The sequence below is a fragment of the Mauremys reevesii genome, linkage group 8, assembly GCF_016161935.1.
Source record: "Mauremys reevesii isolate NIE-2019 linkage group 8, ASM1616193v1, whole genome shotgun sequence".
NCBI classification, from domain to species: domain Eukaryota; kingdom Metazoa; phylum Chordata; order Testudines; family Geoemydidae; genus Mauremys; species Mauremys reevesii.
In genome coordinates, this window is record NC_052630.1 from 1,243,374 (window position 1) to 1,265,433 (window position 22,060).

A 22,060-nucleotide genomic window follows, 5' to 3' on the forward strand; every position below is an offset into this window, starting at 1 on the left:
ATTTGTATATTGACCCGGGTCTGGGGCTTGGTCCTTTGAGATCGGGAGAACCTTTTTTCTTTTACTGGGGTGTTGGTTTTCATAATCATTCATCCCCATAACGAGTGGCACTGGTGGTGATACTGGGAAACTGGAGTGTCTAAGGGAATTGCTTGTGTGACTTATGGTTAGCCGGTGGGGTAAAACCGAAGTCTTCTCTGTTTGGCTGGTTTGGTTTGCCGTGGTGTGCAAAGGACCCCCAGCCTTAGGCTGTAACTGCCCTGCTCTAAGCAATTTGTCCTGAATTGGTACTCTCAGCTGGGTCCCACCAAAGCCAGCATCATTACAGTGGTGTTTACAGAACACCGAACAGAAAAAACAAGTAGAACGTAATTTTAGCTCAGACTTTCACACAAGAAAGTCATACAGTTTTGCTAATCATTGTCTTGTACCTAGCTGGGTACTTTGGGAAGTGCTTGGTTCTGATTGTCCTAGCATTTTATTCATTGCTTGGTAAATGTTTTATTTTCCCTCAAAAGTCTTTTTTTTTTTTAAATATGCGTTAGTAAAAATCTAACCCCTTTGTGCCACTTTTGCACAGGAAAAAAGTGAGAAAGTGCATAGATCTTCCTAGCTGATTCCCTTACTGTCATTTATAAGGCTTTACATCAATCTGGCAATGTAGAGGCCTTAAAACTTGTACAGGTTTTTATGCTCCTGGGGGAACTGACTGAGAATGGGAAGAGTTAACTAACAATAGAATAATTAACAATGTTACTATGCAGACAGGTTGCTACATTTCGGCCTCAGAGAATGAGATCAATTAACCATCAACGGCAACATTAACAAAATGTGTTGGTTTTTTTTTTGTTTACAAAAGCTATTTTCTTTAACTTAAAAACAAACAATTTTCAGTAACATGATACCAATATTTCATTGTGTTTTTTTCAGTTCTCAAAGAAGTTACAATTTACTAGGCAGGCTGCTACACTTCTGCCTCAGGGACAGAGCCTTCCTCCTGCATAACAAAAAGAATCTACCCTCCTCCATGCCCCTCCAGCCACAGTATCAAGAGAGAGGGAGAGAGGCAGTGCTGAAAGTGGCAGCGTAGGCACAAAGACTTTAGTTGTTCTGGGATGTGAACCCTCCCCCTCCCCCAAGTGACAAAAATTTGAGCGTTAAAAACTACCAATATAGTGCGCTCCCGGCAATAAAGCTACCACCGTTTGTTTGGGATGGGTTTTTTTTATTGCCAGGAGAGCTCTCTCCCGGCTGCTGTGGCCGTGCTGTAACGTGGGCAGTGTAGATATACCCAGAGTCTCTCTCGCTTGTTGGCTCTCAGCTCTGCCCCCCAACGGTGATCAATGTCTTCCCCACAGGCACACATGCTGAGCCCCCCTCCCCCAGCAGTGATTTGTGTCTCTGAAGCTGCTCCAGGCACGCTGGGACAGATGCGCTGCCTGGGCTGCCAGGGAAGAGACGCGTGCCTCCCCGCAGATTTCTTCTGTGTTTTTCTGTGGGGCGGGAGAGCACAGAAATATGTGGGCCATATGAATTCTGCGCCTCTGCATGGGCACAGAATTCTGTCAGGAATAAAATAGGCATACATTGTGAGACATACAAACAGCCAGCTGGAGACTGTTACTTCATATGCTACCCTTTGGTGAACTCTTATGCAGATATCTGACCCAGTGGATCCCTGTAAAGCCCCATGCACCCCTCTGTGCCCTCTGCCAATTGGCACCAAGGGATCTCTGGGTCACACAACTCATTAACAACACTACTTGACAATGTAATTCAACTTATTGTACTAGATGGGAGTAGTCTGGGGCCCATTATAATGGCAGGTTATACCAACTGAGGCAAAACCCAACAGTAATTCAGAACCTGGCATTCTGCAACTGAGTCCTGTTTGTATGCAGGAACTTGCCCAGCAATGCCCGCAAAACAGGACTAGGGCGGTTTTCTCTGTTTATTATTGTACAACAAAAAAACACACACTTTCTAGAATCATCTCAATTAAAGCAACATACTCTGTTATAAAGCACTAGAAGATCAAACACGTACGCTAGATAAAGAGGCACTCCATTCTTAGGTAGCTGCACTCCCAGCCCTCAGTAACATGGACTGCAAGAGCCAGACTCAGAACCAGATAATGTGTCCATACGAAGAGAGAGTCAAAAGACTGGGAGTGTTCAGTGTGCAGTTCTCATTACTCCATCTCAGAAAAGATATATTGGCATTGGAGAAAGTACAGAGAAGGACAACGGAATGAGACGGGGTCTGGAATAGCGTCTATACAAGGAAAGGTTGAAAACACTGGGACTGTTCAATATGTAAAAAAAAAGGGGGGATATGATGATAGAGATCTACACTATCATGGCGGGTGTGGAGAAAGTGACTAGGGACGTGTTATTTACCCCTTCCCATAACACAAGAACCAGGGATACGCAAGGAAATGAACAGGCAGCAGGTTTAAAACAAACCTAAGGATGTATTTCTTCACCCAACGCACAGTGACCCTGTGGAACTCATTGCCAGGGGATGGTGTGAAGGCCAGAAGTATAAGTGGGTTCAAAAAGAGCTAGACAAGTTCCTGGAGGACAGGTCCACCAATGGCTGCTAGCCACCATGGTCAGGGCCAACTCCTGGCAAACGGCTCCTTTCTGCCCGGAGGCAAGATGGCGGCGCAGGCCTCGCTCGGGGTCACATGTGAAAGGGCCAACACGTGATCCCAAAGTGAGGCCGCCGCCGCCATGTTGAATGAGGGCAGTGAGGCCGCCGCCGCCAGTTTGAGTGTGGGCAGCGGACCCGCTGATCGCGGCGGGCGAGTCGGTTCGGGCCGCGGGGAGGGAGAGGAGACGCCGCCCTCGCGCTGCCAAGCGCCGGGAGTGGGCGGGGCTACGGCCTGCGGGAGCCACCGGGCCCGGTGAGTAACCTGCCCCCGACCCCCCCGCTCCTCCCTCCCGGCCTGGTCCCCCCCCCCCGCCGGGTGTTCCCCCCTCCCTCCCCCTCCAGGCCTGCTCCCCCCTCTGACCCCCCCCGCCGGGTGTCCCCCCTCCCTCCCCCTCCAGGTCTGCTCCCCCGCCGGGTGTTCCCCTCCCTCCCCTCCAGGCCTGCTCCCCTCTGACCCCGCCGGGTGTTCCCTCCCCTCCAGGCCTGCTCCCCTCTGACCCCCTGCCGGGTGTTCCCCCTCCCCTCCCGGCCTGCGCCTCCCCCCGCCGGGTGCTCGCCCCCCCCCCCCACGCCGGGTGTTCCTCCTCCTCCAGGCCTGCCCCCGCCATGGGTGTTCCCCCTCCAGGCCTGGTCCTCCCTCGGCCCCCGCTGGGTGCTCTACCCCCATGGGTGTTCCCCCTCCAGACGTGACCCCGCTGGGTGTCCTCCTCCTCCCCTCCAGGCCTGCCCCCCCGCTGGGTGTCCCCCTCCAGGCCTGGCCCCTCTCTGCCCCCTTGCTGGGTGCCCTCCCCAGCTGGGTGCTCCGTTCCTCCCCCTCCAGGTCTGACTCCCCCCGCTGGGCGTCTGCTCCCTCTCCCTGCCTCCCTGCCCTGCCCCCCTGCTGGGTGCCCCTGTCCCTCCCTCTCCAGGCCTGATCTCCTCCCGGGTGCCCCCATCCTTCCCCTGCTGGGTTCCCAGTCCCTCCAGGACTGATTCCCCTCCCCGAGGTCCCTGCCCCAAACCCAGGGCTGGCTCCAGCATTTTTGCCACCCCAAGCGGCAAAAAAAAAAAGAAAAGCCGCAATCGGCACTTTGGCGGCAGCTCTACTGCCACGGCTTCATTCTTCGGCGGCAATTCGGTGGCAGGTCCTTCCCTCCGAGAGGGACTGAGGGGCCCGCCACTGAATTGCCGCGGAAGAGCCAGACGTGCTGCCCCAAGCACCTGCTTGCTGTGCTGGTGCCTGGAGCCGGCCCTGCCCAAACCACATTACCAGGGGCAGGAGACTGTCAGACCCTGTCCAGGGGTGGCGCTCTTAGGGGTTAACTGGGCTCAGGGCCAGCCTTGGCCAATACCCCCAGCCCAGCCCAGCCCTCTGAAAGCCGTGGCTGGTTTTATGGGAACGCTTAGGCCCCTGTCCTGCAGGAGAGCCTGGGTCAGCAAGTCTCTACCAGAGCACCGGCTCCTCCCCGCAGAGAGCTCCTGGCAGGATCAGGACCTTAGAGAAGTGCTGTCTAGTGGGTGAATTGCACGCCTGGGACTCCGGGCTCCTGGGTTCTAGTCCTGCCTCTGTGACTGATCTGCTGTGCAACGTGGGGCGATGCTGGCCCTCCTGCTGGGTGTCCCCGTCCCTCCCCCCCTCCAGGCCTGCCCCCCCCCGTTGGGTGCTCCGTTCCTCCCCCTCCAGGCCTGTCCCCCCCCCGTTGGGTGCTCCGTTCCTCCCCCTCCAGGCCTGGCTCCCCCCCCCTCGCTGGGTGCTCCGTTCCTCCCCCTCTTTGGCCAGATCTCCCGGAGCCGTGGGCCGCTCTCATTGGCATTAGTGGAACTGGTTGGTGTGTGCTCAGCACCTCAGGAACGAGGCCTCTCCCTGGGACTCAGCATCCCGCGGTGAAGCAGTAATTCCTGTCTGTAGGGCCAGGCTCTCCAGGCTGCAGGGAGGTGGGAGGTCCCGGCCAGGCCCAAGGGGCTAGGGAAGGGCCTAGTGTGGTGGATAGTCCATGGTGCTGATTGTGAGCGGGCCTGTATCATTCTTGAGGGGAGGGAGCGGTTTACAAAGCAGCAGCCCCTGTCTCAGACCTCTCCGAAACTTACCTGTGGAGGAGAGTCATTCATTTTTGGCCTCATTTTTCAAGCATTTTTAAGCTGCCACAACTTGGCAGGTCTGTAGCTGCAGTGTCAAGATTTTGATGATCCTGTTAGTAATTGTTTTCTGATTCATCAAAATGATAGCTGGGGAGAGAGAAAGTGACAAATAATCACCAGTGGAGGATCTTCAAGGGTACCCCTACAAATGGTGTGGGTGGAGAGACGCATGTGGGAGTTGTCTCATTACTGGGTCACTCTTGCTGTTGAATGTTTGGAAGGAGATGTGCTTCGTATCCAAAGAGAAACAAGTGGGTGACTGGAAAGCGAGATGCGAGGCAGTTTGCACAAGTTGTAGGAAGTAATTCATTCTTTAGCTGTGTCATTGCTGTGAAAGCAAATAGCATCGCCTCAGTTACCGGCAGTTGTCCCCTCTGAAAGATGGCTGATAAATCCTTCCTTTTTTGCCTTGTTCACTTAGTGTATCTTGTACAGACGCTCTCTCTGCCTTCTCAGCCCCTTCTGCGGTGGGAGTTGTGTGTGCAGAGCTCTGTGCATCTCTTTTGGAGAATGTCAGGGTTAAGTAAATCATCGGACCGCCAACTGGTGCGTCTAAGTGATCCCTTTTCAAATGGGGTGCTGCACGCAGAAGGTGCATTGCACAATCGGATGGGAATTAGGGATGGGGATGCTTTTACTCATTTATGTTTGCCTTGTTTTCCTGGTAAATCGAGGTTTACAATCGGATTCCCCAAACACGGGGCTATTACACAGCTGGAAGGACTCAGACAGCAGTGACCAAAGGTCTGTTTGGTGCTGCTTCTGTCCATCATCCCAAAGGGCTTGGTCTGTGCACAGTTTTCCTCTGATAAGGCTCCTCCCCCGCTATAATGGAATCTCAGAAGTTCTGGCAGAGGGCAGTTGCCTGCATCCAGGAGGTGTGTGTCTGGTGCAGGGGAGGGAACCGAAGAGCAGAACAAAGGGAAAGGATAAGAAGGAATCTCCAGCCATGTCCAAATGTAGCTCAGCTGGAGCAGGACAGTTTTGTCTTTCAAGAGCTAACGCCCTTCCACACGCTGCAGGGTCTTGGTGGGAGCCCTGTTTTATTTTGCAGTACCAGACAAACAGGAATTTATTGATTGTGCCTTGACAGTTGCAGTCACTTTTAAAATCAATGCATACAATTGATACAGCACTTTTCATCTTCGAAGGGCTTCCCAAACCTTATTCACAGATGGCAAGGCCAGGAGGGACCATTGCCATCGTTTCAAGAACCATAGACTTGTAGGAGTGGAAGGGACCTCGAGAGGCCATCAGGTCCGGTCCCCTGCACTCAGGGCAGGAGTAAGTATTGTCTCCCAGTGTCTCTCAAATGCAGCCACCAGGGCCTTTCCTTGCAGCCACAGTCTCCTGGGCTTGGGGGCAGGGGTGGGCGCAGTGTCCCCTCTCCCAGGGCCACACAGACACTGGAGGTGCAGGCAGCTGGTGAATCCCTCACTTTGCCGGGGGTAGGGGAGGGAGGCTTTGGCCACAGGGCTTCAGGCTCCATCCACATGGTGACAGGCTCACCACCTCTCTGCCCACCTCCCCATCCAGGGCTTGCGGCTGAGTAAAGCTGCTGTGAAAAGTGATCTTAACAAACATACAGCTAGCACTTTTCACAGCAGAAGGCTTTCCAGCTAGCAAGTCGTAGAAGAAAAAAAAGTGCAACCAAAAAAGCAAAAGAAACAACAACAAAAAGACAAGAACATGCAAAGCGCCTTATTTCTGTTTTTATTCTGTTTAGGTCCCGTAAAGAACAGAGACAACTGTAAATTAGTTTTTACTGAGTCTGAAAAAACCCTACCTAAATAAATTAGTGATTTGGACATGTATATGCACATATTTATTTGTTCTTCCTAAAGTTAATCAAATATTTTAGGAAAAACTGTCAGCACGACCACCAGCAAGAGTTGGTGGCCACACTCTGAGGCCACCAAAAATTTTGTTGTGAGACCCCCTAGTCTAGACCAGTAGTTTTCAAACTTTTTTTCTGGGGACCCAGTTGAAGAAAATGGTTGATGCCCACAACCCAACGGAGCTGGGGATGAGGGGTTTGGGATGCAGGAAGGGGTTCTGGGTTTTGGTGGGGCTCAGGGTTGGGGCAGGGGACTGGGGTGTGGGATTGGGGCACAGGCTTACCTCCGGTGGCTCCCGGTCAGTGGCACAGCCAGGATACAGAGGCAGGCTTCCCACCTGTCCTGGCACTGTGGACCACGCTGCACCCCAGAAGCATCCAGCAGCAGGTCTGGCTCCCAGGTGGAGGCGCGCAATTGGCTCCATGTGGCTTTCGCCTGCAGGCACCGACCCCCTCCAGCTCCCATTGGCTGGTTCCCGGCTAATGGGAGTACAGAGCTGGTGTTCGGGGTGGGGGCAGCATGTGGAGCTCCGTGGCCCCCCTGCCTGGAAGCCGGACCTGATGCTGGCCACTTCCAGGGCGCAGTGCGGTGTCGGAACAGGTAGGCACTAGCCTGCCTTTGCTGGGCAGCACTGCTGACAGGACTTCTAACGTCCCAGATGGTGGTGCTGACCAGAGCCACTAGGGTCCCTGGGTGCTGAGCAAGGCAACCCAATGCCATGCATGCCACAATCCAGTACTGGGTCATGACCCGAACTTTGAAAAACACTGATCTAGACCATCCTTGACAGGTGTTTGTCTGAACTGCTCTCAGAATTCTCCAGTGATGGAGATTCCACAACCTCCCTGGGCAGTTTATTCCAGTGCTTAACCACCCTGACAGTTAGGAAGTTTTTCCTAATGTCCAACCCAAACCGTCCTTGCTGCAATTTCAGCCCATTGCTTCTTGTCCTGCCCTCAGAGGTTAAGAAGAACAATTTACCTCCCTCCTCTTGTGACAAACTTTTATGCACTTGAAAACTGTTAACACTCATGTCACCCCTCTCAGTCTTCTTTTCTTTAGTGTGACCTTCTCCCGTATAACACAGGCTCTGGAACTGCTCCCGAAGAATTCTAGAGCAAATATTTTGGGAAAACATCCAATCTTGATTTAAAAATTGTTAGTGATGGAGAAGCCACCACGACCCTGGGTAAACTGTTCCAATGGTTAATTACCCTCCCTGGTAAAAATTTACACTTTATTTCTAATATGAATTTATGTAGCTTCCCCCTCCAGCCATTGGGTCATGTTATAGCTTTCTGTGCCAGTTTGAAGAGCCCATTGTCAAATACTGTAGGGCAGGTTTTCTAATTCTTTAATCACTTTCATGGCACTTCTCTAAACCGTCTCCAATTTATCAACCTCCTTGAACCGTAGGCACCAGAACTGGGCACAGGGTTCCAACAGCGGTAGCACCCGTGCCAAAAACAGAGGGAAAATCACTTTTCTGCTCCTACTCGAGATCCCCTGTTTATGCATCCAAGGATTGTATTAGCCTTTTCAGCCACCGGGTTGCACAGGTACCGCACATTCAGCTGATTATTCACCACAATCCCCAAATCTGTTTCTGAGTCACTGCTTCCCGGGGTAGAGTCCTCCATCGTGTGACAGTGGCCGATGTTGTTTGGTCCTAGGTGTACACGTGTACATTTAGCAGTATTAAAACATATTTTTTACTTGTACCCAGCTCACCCAGGGATCCAGAGCATTCTGTATCAGTGACCTGTCCTCTTCCTTATTTCCCATTTCCTCAATTTGTGTGTCATGTGCAAACTTTATCAGTGATGATTTTATGTTTTCTTGCAGGTCCTTGATAAAAATGTTAAATAGGAACAGGTCCCTGCAAGACCCCACTAGAAACACACTGCTTGCTAATGTTTCCCCATTTCTAGTTACATTTTGAGACCTCTCAGTTAGCCAGCTTTCAATCCATGTAAGGTGGGCCATGTTGATTTATATTGTTCCAGTTTTTTAATCAAACTGTTATGTGGTACCAAGTCAAACACCATTCAGAAGTCTAAGGATCAACATTGTTACCTTTATCAACCAAACTTGTAATCTCATCAAAAAAGATATTGAGTTAGACAGACAGGATCTATTTTCCATAGACCCATGTTATTGACATTAATTATATTACCCTCCTTTAATTCTTTATTAATCGAGTGCCATATCAGCTGCTCCATTATATTGCCCCAGATCAATATCAGACTGACAAGCCAGGTCCTCCCATTTACCCTTTTTAAATATTGGCACAACGTTAGCTTCCAGTCTTCTGGAATTTCCCCAGGATTCCAAGACTTACTGAAAATCAACATTAATGGTCCACCAGCTCCTCACCCAGCACTTTTGAAACACTTGGGTGCAAGTTATCTGGACTTGCTGTTTTAAAAATGTCTGATTGTTGTAGTTCCTGTTTAACATCCTCCTGAAATACTGTTGGAATGGAAAGTATTTCATCGTTCTCACATGCGATTACCACATCATCTCTCTTGTCCCCAAACACAGAACAGAAATGTTTATTGAATGCTCTGCCTTTTCTGCATTATTATTGATAATTCCACCTTTTCCATGTAGTCATGGACCAACATCACTGTTAGAATTGTTTTTCTTCCTAATGTGCTTTAAAACTCCTCCTTATTGCCCTTAAGAACATAAGAAAGGCCGTACCGGGTCAGACCAAAGGTCCATCTAGCCCAGTATCTGTCTACCAACAGTGGCCAATGCCAGGTGCCCCTGAGGGAGTGAACCTAACAGGCAATGATCAGTGATCTCTCTCCTGCCATCCATCTCCATCCTCTGACGAACAGAGGCTAGGGACACCATTCTTACCCATCCTGGCTAATAGCCATTTATGGACTTGGCCACCATGAATTTATCCAGTCCCCTTTTAAACATTGTTATAGTCCTAGCCTTCACAACCTCCTCAGGTAAGGAGTTCCACAAGTTGACTGTGCGCTGCGTGAAGAAGAGCTTCCTTTTATTTGTTTTAAACCTGCTGCCTATTAATTTCATTTGGTGACCCCTAGTTCTTGTATTATGGGAATAAGTAAATAACTTTTCCTTATCCACTTTCTCAACATCACTCATGATTTTATAGACCTCTATAAAATTCATTATCAATTAGTCCTCACACCAAGGACTGTCATCCCAGATTTACAGATGGGGGTAAGCGAGGGAAATATACTAAGTGACTTGCACAAGGCTGCAGGAGGAGTGGATGGGAAGTTGTTTATTCCTGCTTCCCAGTCTTCTCTCACTGAGTCTAAGCCCATGGCTACGCTACAAGGTTTGGTCGATGCAAATGATGGCAGTCTACAGTTGGCGACTTTTGTATATTGCTGAGGTGTGTGCATACTTGGTTGCTTGCTTCGGCATGGTGCATATTCACCATGAGTGGTTGCGTCAGTATAAAACGTGGTGCCCCAGGGGTAGGTGTCCCAACGTGACCCGTGCCACTGTCTGACACAGTGCCATGTGGGACATTTCTGAGGGCTTTGTGGAATACTAATGATTTTCCCAGGGATTTCTGGGAACAAGGAGTCAAGTTCCCACCATGCATTTCTCCATTCCATGATGCCTGCTCCATCCTATAATTTTCACACCGTTTTAAAAATCTCAGACAGTCCCACACATCGCTTTTCAGTGTGCACCATATTTCTGGCAGAAGCATGCACCCTGCAGAGGTCAGTGTCGTTCTAATGACTATTGCTAATACAGGATGCACGGCTCTCCTGTATTTGCAGAACCTAAGTAGTACCACTATAACTGAGCATGCAGTGAGGAAGCTGCAGGGCTATTCCAGTGTCATAACTGCATGGTGATGGACACAACAAGTAGAAATTCCAGGTTGTTTCTGACATTCATGGAGCAACTCCACCCAGTGGATGTCGGCTTCTGGGCCTGAGAAACAAGCACTGATTGGTGGGATTGAATTGTAATGCAGGTTTGGGATGATGAATAGTGCTTGCAGAACATGTGGATGCGAATGGCCACATTCCTGAATCTGTGTGCTGAGCTCGCCTCAGATCTCCAGCACAGGGGAGGCCAAAATCAGCTGCAATGACTGTGGTGAAGCGAGTGGCTATCATGCTCTGGAAGCTTGCAATGCCGGACTGCTATTGGTCAGTGGCCAATCAGTTTAAAATTGGAAAATCTACAGTGGGGGCCATTTTTTTCCAAGTGTGTAAGGCCATTAAGTATATCCTGCGACACAGGACTGTTAGTCTTGGTAATGTGCAGAAATAGTGCATAGATTTGCAGCAATAGGGTTCTTGAACTACAGTGGGGTGATAGGTGGCACACACATCCTATTCTGGGACCCCACCTTGCCACTGAGTGCATAAACAGAAAGAGATACTTTTCCATGGTTATGCAAGCACTGTTGATCACTGGGGATGCATCACTGATATCAGCGTGGGCTGGTCAGGGAAGCATCTTTAAGAACACAGGACTTTTCAAAAAGCTGCAAGTAAACAGTGATAATGTATGTTCAGGTCTGTAAAATCTTTGGCGATGTAGTGCATTGTGGCTGATGTGTGGGTTTGACAGGTCGGTGGATGTGTAACTATGGTTCTCCGTGTTGTCTGGAATGGAGTGATAGGGTTAAGGATGCACCTCAAGTTGCCTCCCTACACCTATCGAGGAGCGTCGGGAGCACTGACCATGGGGTTCTCTAAGCCCTGGAAAGGCTGCTGAGTCCCAGCATCTTTGGGCATGTAGGTCAATAATGCTCAGACAACAAACTCTGATGTTGCATGTAGGTCATTAGTTTGTTGCCTGAGCAAACCCATGATGTCCTGGTGCATTTCCTGATGCAATTCTCAGTTGTTTTCCCTCTCCTGTAGCGACCACTGTCTCCATTCTCAGTCCTGTTCTATGCTCATGCTCATATGGCCCTTCTAAGCCCAGTGTTCACAATCCGAGGCCAGAGAGGACTGGAGGATCTCGCCAAACATATCCTCCCTAGTTGTCCTCTTTGTCTTCATGATCAGAGGCAGGTGTTCAGTGGGCATGGAGAGGGCCCCTCAAGGCCACCGCACCACAGGCTGCTGATTAGACGAGACAGCCACATCATTAGACTTATAGGTACACCGGGAAGTCTCAAGACTCCCTCACATTATTCCCATGAACACCTGTCATCAGAAATGCTAACTCCCTTTGGAGCGCCTTTGTAGCACAGCTGTGCAGCTCAGGCCATGATGAATACGGCCTAGCCTAGCAGGGAGGAGGGGGGGATGTTTTAAGGGGTGGAAGGTCTAAATGCTGGGTGCCTCTGGGCAGGAATATCGGGGCAGCGCGGTGAGTATTGCCATTGTTTTCACAGGCAGTGGTGATTCTGGCTGATATCTCGTGCCTGAGGGTGACAAAGGCACATAGACCCCAGCTGCTGTTGGCATCCCGAAGCTGCCTGGGCCCTTATGCTTGTAGCCTATTCCCTGCCACGGTGCCAGCGGAAGTCATTGCGGAATGGCATGGGAAAGGCTCCTATTCTGGGAAAAGAAACAAGCTGTTGTCTCTAGGGATGTTCAGGAGAGGTTTGTAGAGCATCTCCAAAAACGTTTCCTTGAGAGTGTTCAAGAACATAAGAGACGATCCCTATTCAGACAGATAAAGTACTACCCAGGGCCTCCTGCTTAGCCCAACAAACCGAATAACTGAAAAGCGGACGCCACCTCTACGTCTGTGTTTGTTCTACCTCAGGCTAAGTGCAGGAACAGATCGGATGTGTATTGTGCATTTGGACTACCATGATACTTTATAAGAGCATAAGAATTGCCACATTGGGCAGACCTATGGTTCATCTAGCCCAGTATCCTGTCTTCCAAAAGTGGCCAGTGCCAGATGTTTCAGAGGGAATGAACAGAATAGAGCTATTTACAGAGTGATCCATCGCTGGTCGTCCTGAGATGGGGTGGTGAGAACTGCATGCAATATTCAAGCTGTGGGTGCACCATGGATTTACACAGTGGCCTTAATATATTTTCTATCTCTTTCCTAATGATTCCCAACATGCTGTTAGGTTTTTGGGTTTTTTGGCTGCCACGGCACATTGAACGGATGTATCCACAATGATTCTAAGATCTTTCTTAAGCGCTAATAGCTAATTTAGACCCCATCATTTTGTATGCATCTTTGGGATTTTGTTTTCCTTGATCAACATTGAATTTCAATTGCAATTTTATTGCCCAGTCACCCAGTTTTGTGAGATCCGTTTGTAACTCTTCTGTCAGTTTTGAACTTAACTATCTTGGGTAATTTTGTATCATCTGCAGACTTTCTCATCTCATTGTTTACCCCTTTTTCCAGATCATTTATGAATGTGTTGAACAGCACTTGTGGGACCCTATTTACCTCTCTCCATTGGGAAACTGACCATTTATTTCTACCTTTTGGTTCCTATCTTTTAACCAGTTACTGATCCATGAGTGGACCTTCCCTATTCTCCCGTGACTGTGTACATTGTTTAAGAATCTTTGGTGAGGGACCTTGTCAAAGGCTTTCTGACAGTCCAAGTACACTATATCCACTGCTTCACCCCATCCACATGTTGTTGACCCCTTCAAAGAATTTTAATATGTTGGTGAGGCGTGATTTAGCTTTTCAAAAACCATGTTGATTCTTCCCCAACACCAACACATCATCTTAATCCATGTTTCTGATAATTCTGTTCTTTACTATAGTTTCAACCAATTTGCCTGGTACTGAAGTTAGGCTTCCCGGTCTGAAATTGTTAGAATTGCCTCTGGATCCTTTAAAAAAATCTGAGTTACATTAGCTATTCTCCAATCACCTGGTACAGAGGCTGATTTAAGTGTAGGTTGCATACCAGGACTAATTGTTCTGTAACGTTATTCTCTAATGTTTAGTTTTCTAACATTATACAAGTAAAGGAAGCTATCAAAAGTCAAAGCCTTTGGTCTCTAAACTTGCGGATGGGATGGGCGCCATTTTACATGGGGGAGAAGTGCGGTGGGGGAGGAAAGGAGGAAGATAAAGTTTTGGGCAATGAAAAAATGAAAAATGCTTATATGGAATAATGCACGTATTCGGGTTCCCTGACCCTTAATCAGCCGGCTCATCTGCACTTGTCTGGCGGAAATGGCTCGACTCCAGTAGCATTTCAAATAGCTCCTGGGTCGCCATGTGGTTTGAGTCATCTGGTGTATCTTCTTCCTCTCCCCACCTTCCTTTTGCTGTTCACAGTATGGGTCTCTGCCTTGGGATCCTGTGAAGTGTCCACAGTCAAAGGCAGGATCCTAGGGAGGAACCTGCCAGATCTGGCATGCGGTTCATTGTGGAAGCACCAGATTAATTGTTGGCCTCCATCACCTCCTAGTATGCCTGGCAAAGTTCCTTTGCTTTCCCATGGCACTGCTGCTCATCCCTGTCGTGCCCCAGTCTCTGCATCCCCTGTGCAACCTGCCCGTAGATGTCTATATTTCTATGGCTGGTGTGTAGCTGTGCGGGCAGAGCGTCTTTCCCCACAGGCCAAGAAGATCCAAGACTTCTAGCCTGCTCAAGACAGGAGTGGGTCTAGTACTTGTCTTTATGCATGGAGCTGGCGTGGGTGCCTGCATACAACAAAGGTGAGGTGGTAGGTGTGCTCGTCAAGGTGGGCAATCAGGAGACAGTATTTAAAAAGCACATGGAGGTTTGTAAAGGGAAAGGTGAGCTTCCAGTTTCTGTGAGCCCTGGGCAGTGGAGTTCAAAACCATGACAAGAATGGCCACTGTTGTGGGGACAGGGGCACTGTGGGACAGCTGCTGGAAGACTGTTATGGTTGACACAACTAATGCAGGGTCTGTACTAGCACTTTGTCAACCTAAATAGGTCAGCCGTGGCTCTGCATTGCTCAGGAGTGGGGTGGTATTGCGTCGCTGTAACAGGGTGCTTGTGTCGGCAGGAGAGAAATTTTGGTGTAGAAACATGTACAACTAGGTCGACACAATTTGACTTGGGTCAACCTAACTTTGTAGCAGAGACCAGGCCTGCATGCGGATGGAGCAATGTGCTACACTCTTGTTCTTCAGTCAGCACGAGTTCTGAGCATGGTCCTGTCCTTCACTTCTATTGAAGCCACTGCATGCTTCAACTCCTCGGTGTTTGAGAGGGAATGTTCTGTTCTGTATTGGGTAATGGGGGAAATAGCCGAGGGTCATGGCTGTATATTTTCTTGGGTTTCCATATTAGGCCGAAGCCAGTAGATTCAATAGATTTCAACCATTTTAAGAGAGGCAGTGGACCAGTGGATAAGGTCCTGGGCTAGGAGTCGTGGGAGCCTGGGGGTTCTAGTCTTGCATGGTGACTGTGGGCTTGCAATGTAACCTGTCTGTGCATCCATGGCCTGGTCTATGAGCCTCTTTATCATAGAATCATAGGCCTGGAAGAGACTTTGAGAGGTTGGAACGTCGCACTCCATATGATTTTATGAAAATATGCTAATGAGTGTGAATGTAATGTAACTGGAATATGCTTCATGCAAAAGGTCTCTTGTAAGGTATCATTACAAAGCTTATAATCTGCTGAGTGTGGTCATCCTATTTGTATGACTGTATCTGTCACGGAGTGTGGGGGAGACCAGGCCCTGCACCCCCGGCTTCCTGCAATTCACCAGGACTCTCAGCCAGCCAGTAAAGCAGAAGGTTTATTTGGACGACAGCAGCACAGTCCAAGACAGCCTTGCAGGTACAGACAGCAGGACCCCCTTTAGTTAGGTCCATCTGGGGCCCCCAGGGAGGCCACCGCCCCGTTGGGAAGCCCAAACCCCATCGGGACGTCCCTCTCTATTTTCCAGCCAGCTTCAAACTGAACCCCCTCCAGCCCCTCCTTCTCTGGGCTTTGTCTCTGTCCCGGGCCAGGAGGTCACCTGAGCTCTCTGTCTCCAACACCTTCAGCCGGCACCTTTGCAGAGGAGGGGCCCAGGCCATCAGTTGCTAGGAGACAGAGTGTCAGACATTTAGGTGCACTGGCCCTTTGCTCTGCAGCAACCACACACCCTGATCCCACCACCTGGATACTTAAGAACTGCAGAGGGGAAACTGAGGCACCAACACAGTATTCAGAGGAAACATTAAGAACATTCCCAGTTCGTCACAGTATCATTCTTGTATCTGAAACTAGAAATAGGAGCTATAACTCTGAGGTCCTGTTGTAATGATGCAAAGTGTGGGCCATGAATGGTGGTTTGGAATCTTGATGGCTCCCATTAACCAGGACAATTGACTGTAGATGGCTCTGTTCACTTGCAAGCCTTCCTGTGAGTCAGGCCGGGAAGAATGAAGGCTTGGGGTCAAACAGGACACGTGCCCGTGTCACCTGCTACTGGAATCCACCTTAAACCTGGTGCTTTTCCATTTAGCAGGAGGGGTGGGGACCCAGAGAGACAAAAGATTCCTGCCTTGGGCTAAAGCTTTAAAAGGGGGTGGAACGGAACAAAGGAGGGTCCACTCATGAGAAATCCCCTAGTTACCACCTGAGCTGAAGCTAACAGGGATTGTACTGGGGATGGGATTGGGCCCAGACTAGGAAGGAGTCTAGTCTGACACAGAAGCTTATTGGAACATCTCTGAGGGTGAGATTTCATCTGTAATCAGTTTCTTAACGTATTAGGCTTAGACTAGCATGTTTTGCTTTATTTTATGTGGTGACTTGCTTTGTTCTGTCTGTTATTAATTGGAACCACTGAAATCCTACTTTTTATACTTAATAAAATCACTTTTTGCTTATTAATTAACCCAGAGTAGTAATTAATACCTGGGGAGCAAACAGCTGTGCATCTCTCTCTATCAGTGTTATAGAGGGCAGACAATTGATGAGTTTACCCTGTATAAGCTTTATACAGAGTAAAGCAGATTCATTTGGGATTTGGACCCCATTGGGAGCTGGGTGCTAGAGACAGGGGCACTTCTTAAACTGTTTTCAGTTAAGTCTGTAGCTTTGGGGCGCGTGGTTCAGACCCTGGGTCTATGTTGGAGCAGACTGGCATGTCTGGCTCAACAAGGCAGGGTTCTGCAGGCCCAAACTGGCAGATAAAACGGGCTCAGAGGTAGTCTCAGCACATCAGGTGACAGTCCCAACGAGGTCTCTCTGACCGAACCCGTCACAGAGGTCATCTAGTCCAGTCGCCTGCACTCATGACCATTCCTGACAGGTGTTTGTCTAACCTGCTCTTAAATATCTCCAGTGATGGAGATTCCACCACCTCCCTAGGCAATTTATTCCAGTGCTTAACCACCCTGACAGTTAGGAAGTTTTTCCTAATCTCCAACCTGAACCTCCTTTGTTGCAATTTAAGCCCATTGCTTCTTGTCCTATCCTCAGAGGTTAAGGAGAAAAATTCTTCTCCCTCCTTGTATAGTAACAACCTTTTATGTGCTTGAAAACTGTTATCATGTCTCCTCTCAATCTTCTCTTCTCCTGACTAAACAAAGCAAAATTGTTCAGTCTTTCCTCAGAGGTCATGTTTTTTAGACATTTGATCATTTTTGTTGCTCTTCTCTGCACTTTCTCCAATTTGTTCACATGGTTCCTGAAATGTGGCACGTGGAACTGGACACAACACTCCAGTTGAGGCCTAATCAGCGTGGAGTAGAGCGGAAGAATTCATTCTCGTGTCTTGCTTACAACACTCCTGCTAATACATCCCAGTATGATATTCACTTCTTTTGCAACAGCGTGTTGACTCATATTTAGCTTGTGATCCACTATGACCCCCCCGATTACTTTCTGCCGTACTCCTTCCTAGGCAGTCATTTCACATTCTTTATGTGTGCAAGTGACTGTTCCTTCCTAAGTGGAGCACTTTGCATTTGTCCTTATTGAATTTGATCCTGTTTACTTCAGACCATTTCTCCAGTTTGTCCAGGTCATTTAGAATTTTAATCATGCCCTCCAAAGCACTTGCAACCCCTCCCAGCTTGATATAGTCTGCAAACTTTATCAGTGTACTCTCTATGCCATTATCTAAATCATTGATGAAGATATTCATCAGAACCAGACCCAGAACTGATCCCTGCAGGATCCCACTCATTATACCCTTCCAGCATGTCTGTGAACCACTGGATAACTACTCTCTGGGAACGGTTTTCCAGCCAGTTGTGCACTCATCTTCTAGTAGCTCCATGTAGGTTGCGTTTCCCTAGTTTGTTAATGAGCCGGTCATGTGAGACAGTATCAAAAGCCTTACTAAAGTCAAGATAGACCATGTCTACCACTTTAAACAGCTTTCTGATGCTCTTGGGAGAACTGGAGAGTGTTGCTGTCAGCAGTTTGCTTGTTCAATTGAAATGCAAAACCAGCTTTTGGGAATGGAGAAGGAAAATGGGGGTTTAAGTCCATCACCATCTTGCTGCTGTCATTTGGCCATGGTGTCTCTTGAGTCGTCTTGGCTGTGCTTTTACTGATCAGAGCAGCCAATGCTTTTGTGCAGCTCCCCCCTGCAGTGTATAGATGAACAAGGAAAGAGGCTACTTACTGATGCACTAGCTTTTCTTGCACTTATTTACTTCTGGGGGAATTCTGATTCACTGCGCATGTGCAGAATTCACATCTGGTGCAGAATTATTTTTTTCCTGCAGAAAATACATTCGGCCCAAGAAGCGCTGCAGTTCCACCTTTTGCCCACCGGAGGCCGCTGTGGTGCATGAAGAGCCAGCTGTTCCTTGCATTAGCCCAGTGAGGATGGGGCAGTGTGAGGCAGGAGGCGTTGCTGGGCAGATCACAGACGGGGGTTCAGAAGGGCCAGTGGGGGGGACAGAGTGGACCAGAGGGTCAGGAGCTAGTGGGGGGACGGCATTGAGCCAGGGGCTGAATGGGAGGGGGGCTCCAGGGCCACACGGGGATGGGGAAGATGTGCCTGACAATGGGAGGGGTTTGGGATCAACCAGGGTGTGCATGGGGGAGTCTCCAATTCCCTAACAATCGCCCCCCTCTGTCCTCCAAAGAAACTGTTCCATACTTCTCCCATTCACACTCAGTAGCCTTCCAGGTTTGTTCCCAGGCTCCTTCCCGCTCCTTCTGTTCCTCCGTTATCCCTGACTCCCCCAAGCCTTTGCACTGCTTCTGAGGGGCGCGGGAACGATGTTTCTATATTGTAGTTTAAATGAATTACTCAAAGTTCTTGTATTAGTATGTCTAGTAAGGAATCTAATCTGTCAAAAAAAAATTCCTGAGTCTTTTTTTGTCTATATTGTTACAGACACACTTACTGACAGGTATTTTAAAATAAAGTACCAAAATAATTGAAACAGGTGTGATTATGTTGTGTTATTTTGACAAATAAAATATACAGAATTTTGCAGAATTTTAAAATATTGTGTGTAGAATTTTTAATTTTTTGGCGCAGAATCCTCCCAGGAATAGCACTTGCACCTGCCCTCACTGGTGCTGCACATAACACTGACAAAGTTGCAGTGATAATGCTCAGCTCTCCCGGCATCTCGAGTGCCCTTGCTTATACTAAAGGCTTGAGATGACCCTTTAAGGAGAGTATTTCAGCAGAGGACAGCTTGAATTTGCTGTTCATTGGGAAGGCAGGTCATGTGGTGTGCATTGCACATGACTTCTTGCTTTCAATCTCTTTCCCATTCTTCTATCTCGCAGAGCTTGTGCAGCATTTCTTGGAGCTCCTGCTCTGTGAGCATAACTACATTATTGGAAAATTAGGGCTTTTGCACCACATCTAATTGAATGTGAAAGCTGACAACTGGTTTAGCTGCTGTGGTTTCCTATTCTGGAGTGCCAAGGCCACCAGGTTGTCAGCATGATTCACCACAACATCTTGGTTTGTTCTGCATCAGTGGTAGTGAAGGGTGGTGCTAATAGGGGAAGGCAAGGGTCCTTGATGGAGGGCTGGCGATTTCCTGCTGTAAAATTAAGAATTGAACACATTTGCAGATGAGCGTTAACAAGAGGAGTTGGGTGGGAATTTACTCATCGCTTTGTAGAACAAGAATGGAAAGCAGTTCTTGGGTGTGCTGATGCTCCTCCGAAGCCCCTTCTGAGCAAATCAGCTATGTAAAGTATTCATAGCTTGATGAGTAGGGACTTCTGCATGTGGCTCCCAACAGCACTAAATCCACCATGCTTTGCAATAAGACCTAATTCCTGGAGTATTTTGCTTAAAATAGTAAAACTGGATGGCTGTTAAGGGAAAACTAAACCAGATGGAAACAAATGGCTGCTTTCAACCTCTTTCTTTTTTTCAGAGTCAGGATGCCGAGGAGGAAGAAGCATGCAGAAAGCCCTGACTTTCAGGACCTGGGCGGGGAGGAGGAAGAGCCAAGGGGCCTGGTCGACGCCAAAAAGAAGCGTAGTTTTGTGGATGCCTTTATTGTTATATCTGACAGCGATGGAGAGGTCAGTGGTTAAAAAAAGCAGAACCCAAAATCCTGACTGGGGAATGCTTATCTACCGGTGTATTCCTGACAAGAGACTGGCCTGAGCGGCCATCTTGGGGCAGCCTGCTGCACTTTGACATTAGTGGTCTGCTCTGTTTCTTTTCAAGGTGTATTTCAGATTAATTATGTCCCATTTGGCTACGAAATGAGCCGTCTGATTGGCTGGCACTGAGTCATGTCTCTCTGAGATTTGATAACCAAAACCTGTCCAAACAGAATCTGAAACCTAATTTAAATCATGTTTCCTCAGTCACCTGGCAAATCTTTTTCCAACTTTTTATTTTATTGCCATTTAACTAAATCACAGAAATGTGGTTCTGTTACATGCAAGTAACTGTTCAAAGTACAGCTAGTGTCAGATCATGAAACTGAATTAAGGAGGCTTGCAGGGGCGGCTCTAGGCATTTTGCCGCCCCAAGCACGGCAGGCAGGCTGCCTTCGGCGGCTTGCCTGCGGAGGGTCCACTGGTCCCGCGACCAGCAGAACACCCCCACGGCTTGCCGCCCCAAGCACGCGCTTGGCGTGCTGGGGCCTGGAGCCGCCCCTGGAGGCTTGAGTGTAATCCACTCTCATCCTTAACCACTAAGCCGTCAGAGGTAACTGCATTGTTATGGTAGCCTGGAGGTGACTGATAGCGTCAGTGGCTCAGGGGAGCTCCAGAGCCTAGAGGCCTGAACTCATGACATGGAAGGTATGTGAGACAGGACCTGATTTGAAACAATATTTTCATTTGTAATTGTTAAGTCTTGGCTTTGCTTTGCTCTGTCAGTGATTTGGCAGCCTAAGCCGCTTTTAGAATTATACAATTTTAACAAGCATTTCGCTCACTTGCAAGCTCTGGATCTTAAATCAAATGCCCTTAGTGCCCACATCTAGAGCATCCGTCTTGACAGTAAGGCAGTTAACATGTGAGGAGAGGGAACGCACTAGCAGTAAGCAGGAAAAACAAGCTGTAGGGCACATGCTATTGGCTGTTATTTCTGCACATTATCTGAGCTCTACCCCATTGGGAAATTCCCTGAACTAGACAGAGCTAGAATGTCTGGCAGTAATAGGTCACTGGGGCTAAACCCTCAAGCTCTGCAATAAGCTAAGTTAACTTCAGACGTCTGCTGCATCGCTGGCCTTTACTGCGAAACCGATAAGGAAAGAAGAAGCCAACAGCTGTAAGAGATGTTGACGTACACGAACGATCAGGACCTCTCATTGTTCACAATTATGCCTCTTAACGTGCATGTGATTTGTCTCCTCACTTTCAAGCATCTTTTAAAACATAACTATGAAAAGATTAATCTCCCTGACTATACTGTATGATCGTCTATAACCAAAAAAGGGAAATCATGCCTCCCCAATCCATTAGAAGTCTTTGGGGTGGGGGGTCAACATACATGTGAACAGTGGGGATCCAGTGGATCTAGTGTACTTGGACATTCCGAAAGCTTTGACAAGGTCTCTCACCAAAGGCTCTTAAGCACAGTAGCCCTGGGATAAGGGGGAAGGTTCTTTCTCTCATGGGTCAGTGATGTGTTGAAAGGCAGAAAACAAAGGGGAGGAATAAATGGTCAGTTTTCACAGTGGACAGAGGTAAATAGGGGGGTCCAGGGCTGGTCACAATATTCATAAATGGTCTGGAAAAATGGGTAAACAGTGAGGTGGTGAAATTTGCAGATGAAACAAAGTTATTCAAGATAGTGAAGGCCAAAACTAACTGTGAAGAGTTACAGAGGAATCTCACAAAACTGGGTGACTGGACAAGAAAATGGCAGATGAAATTCAGTGTTGATAAGAGCAAAGAAATGCACATTGGAAAACATAATCCCAACTATACATGCAAAATGACAGGTGCTAAATTATCTGTTAGCATGGAGTCATTGTGGATAGTTCTCTGAAAACAGCCACTCAGTGTGCAGTGGCAAATAACGAGCAGCATGTTCGGAACCATAAGGAAAGGGATAAATAACAAGACGGAAAATATCTTGAGGCCACTATATAAGCCACAGTGTGCCCACACCT

The 22,060-nt window shown here is 48.4% G+C and overlaps 1 protein-coding gene across 7 annotated transcripts in view; it reads left to right on the forward strand.

Annotated features, from left to right (window-relative positions):
• Positions 1–2,750: 2,750 nt before the first annotated feature.
• UIMC1 (ubiquitin interaction motif containing 1) overlaps positions 2,751–22,060 on the forward strand; it is a 64,747-nt gene continuing 45,437 nt past the window's right edge. For 5 of the 7 annotated variants that reach the window (XR_005583655.1, XR_005583654.1, XM_039484452.1 and 2 more), the window contains exons 1-2: positions 2,751–2,908; positions 19,856–20,006. Coding sequence is in view for 5 of the 7 variants with exons in the window: in XM_039484452.1 (XP_039340386.1) it covers positions 19,863–20,006 (144 nt within the window). In the remaining 2 variants the exon portion in view is untranslated. Of the gene's footprint in view, positions 2,909–4,495; positions 4,519–5,924; positions 6,058–19,855; positions 20,007–22,060 lie in introns of those variants that run through there. The other 2 variants (XM_039484453.1, XM_039484454.1) reach the window with 2 other exon arrangements.